The following is a 662-nucleotide window of genomic DNA, read 5'->3' on the forward strand; positions in this document are numbered from 1 at the left end:
GTGCTATTTTTGGTTTGTGATGCTGTGTAATGTGTCAGTTAACTATCGGGTGCTAGGTGGAATTATTCATGTACCAATCTGTGTTTTTGTAAAGGTTTTGATAGAATAGGAATTTCACCAAATTTTGCTGTTTTTCTTTTACTAGATGACATAGTTTTGTCCTGCTTTTTCCCTTATAGAATATGCTTAATGTGTGGTATTTGTAGGAATAATGCAATCTGTTTACTCTTCTCCCATTTCTCAGGCACAAGGAAATCTCAACAATTGCCTGCTGAGCAATACGACGATCTTGGCAGAATTTGCCAATGACAGCGAAGTGAAGCAAGTGATGGGACAGCCCACCCACCAAGGCCAGGCTGCCCCACCCACACCAGGCCCAACTAACGCCTCCAGTTGGGGAGGGTCTGGACGTGGCTCCACACCAACTTCCCAGTCTTCTGGGGGTTCGAAGGTGGACTCCTGGGGAAATGGAAACAGCTCCAACCTCTGGAGTAGTGGCCCAGGAGGTAGCTCCTCTCTGTGGAGTGGAGCCAACATAGGGGAGGGAGACCCACACCGTGCCACACCTTCCTCACTTAAGCCCTACTTGCCCGATGGCCTTCTCACCTCTGAGTCCATGTAAGGGAGGAGAGGAGGTAAGTGCCATGGCCCCCCTCCCATTT

The 662-nt window shown here is 48.9% G+C and overlaps 1 protein-coding gene across 2 annotated transcripts in view; it reads left to right on the top strand.

The window, feature by feature from the left end:
• The window catches only part of LOC119588776 (protein Gawky-like), a gene marked incomplete in the record, with an annotated part of 110,804 nt that extends 110,142 nt beyond the window's left edge, over positions 1 to 662 (top strand). For both annotated transcript variants that reach the window (XM_037937420.1, XM_037937419.1), the window contains 1 exon segment: positions 245 to 662. In XM_037937420.1, the coding sequence (XP_037793348.1) occupies positions 245 to 622 (378 nt within the window).

This window comes from Penaeus monodon, chromosome 24 (assembly GCF_015228065.2).
Source record: "Penaeus monodon isolate SGIC_2016 chromosome 24, NSTDA_Pmon_1, whole genome shotgun sequence".
NCBI classification, from domain to species: domain Eukaryota; kingdom Metazoa; phylum Arthropoda; class Malacostraca; order Decapoda; family Penaeidae; genus Penaeus; species Penaeus monodon.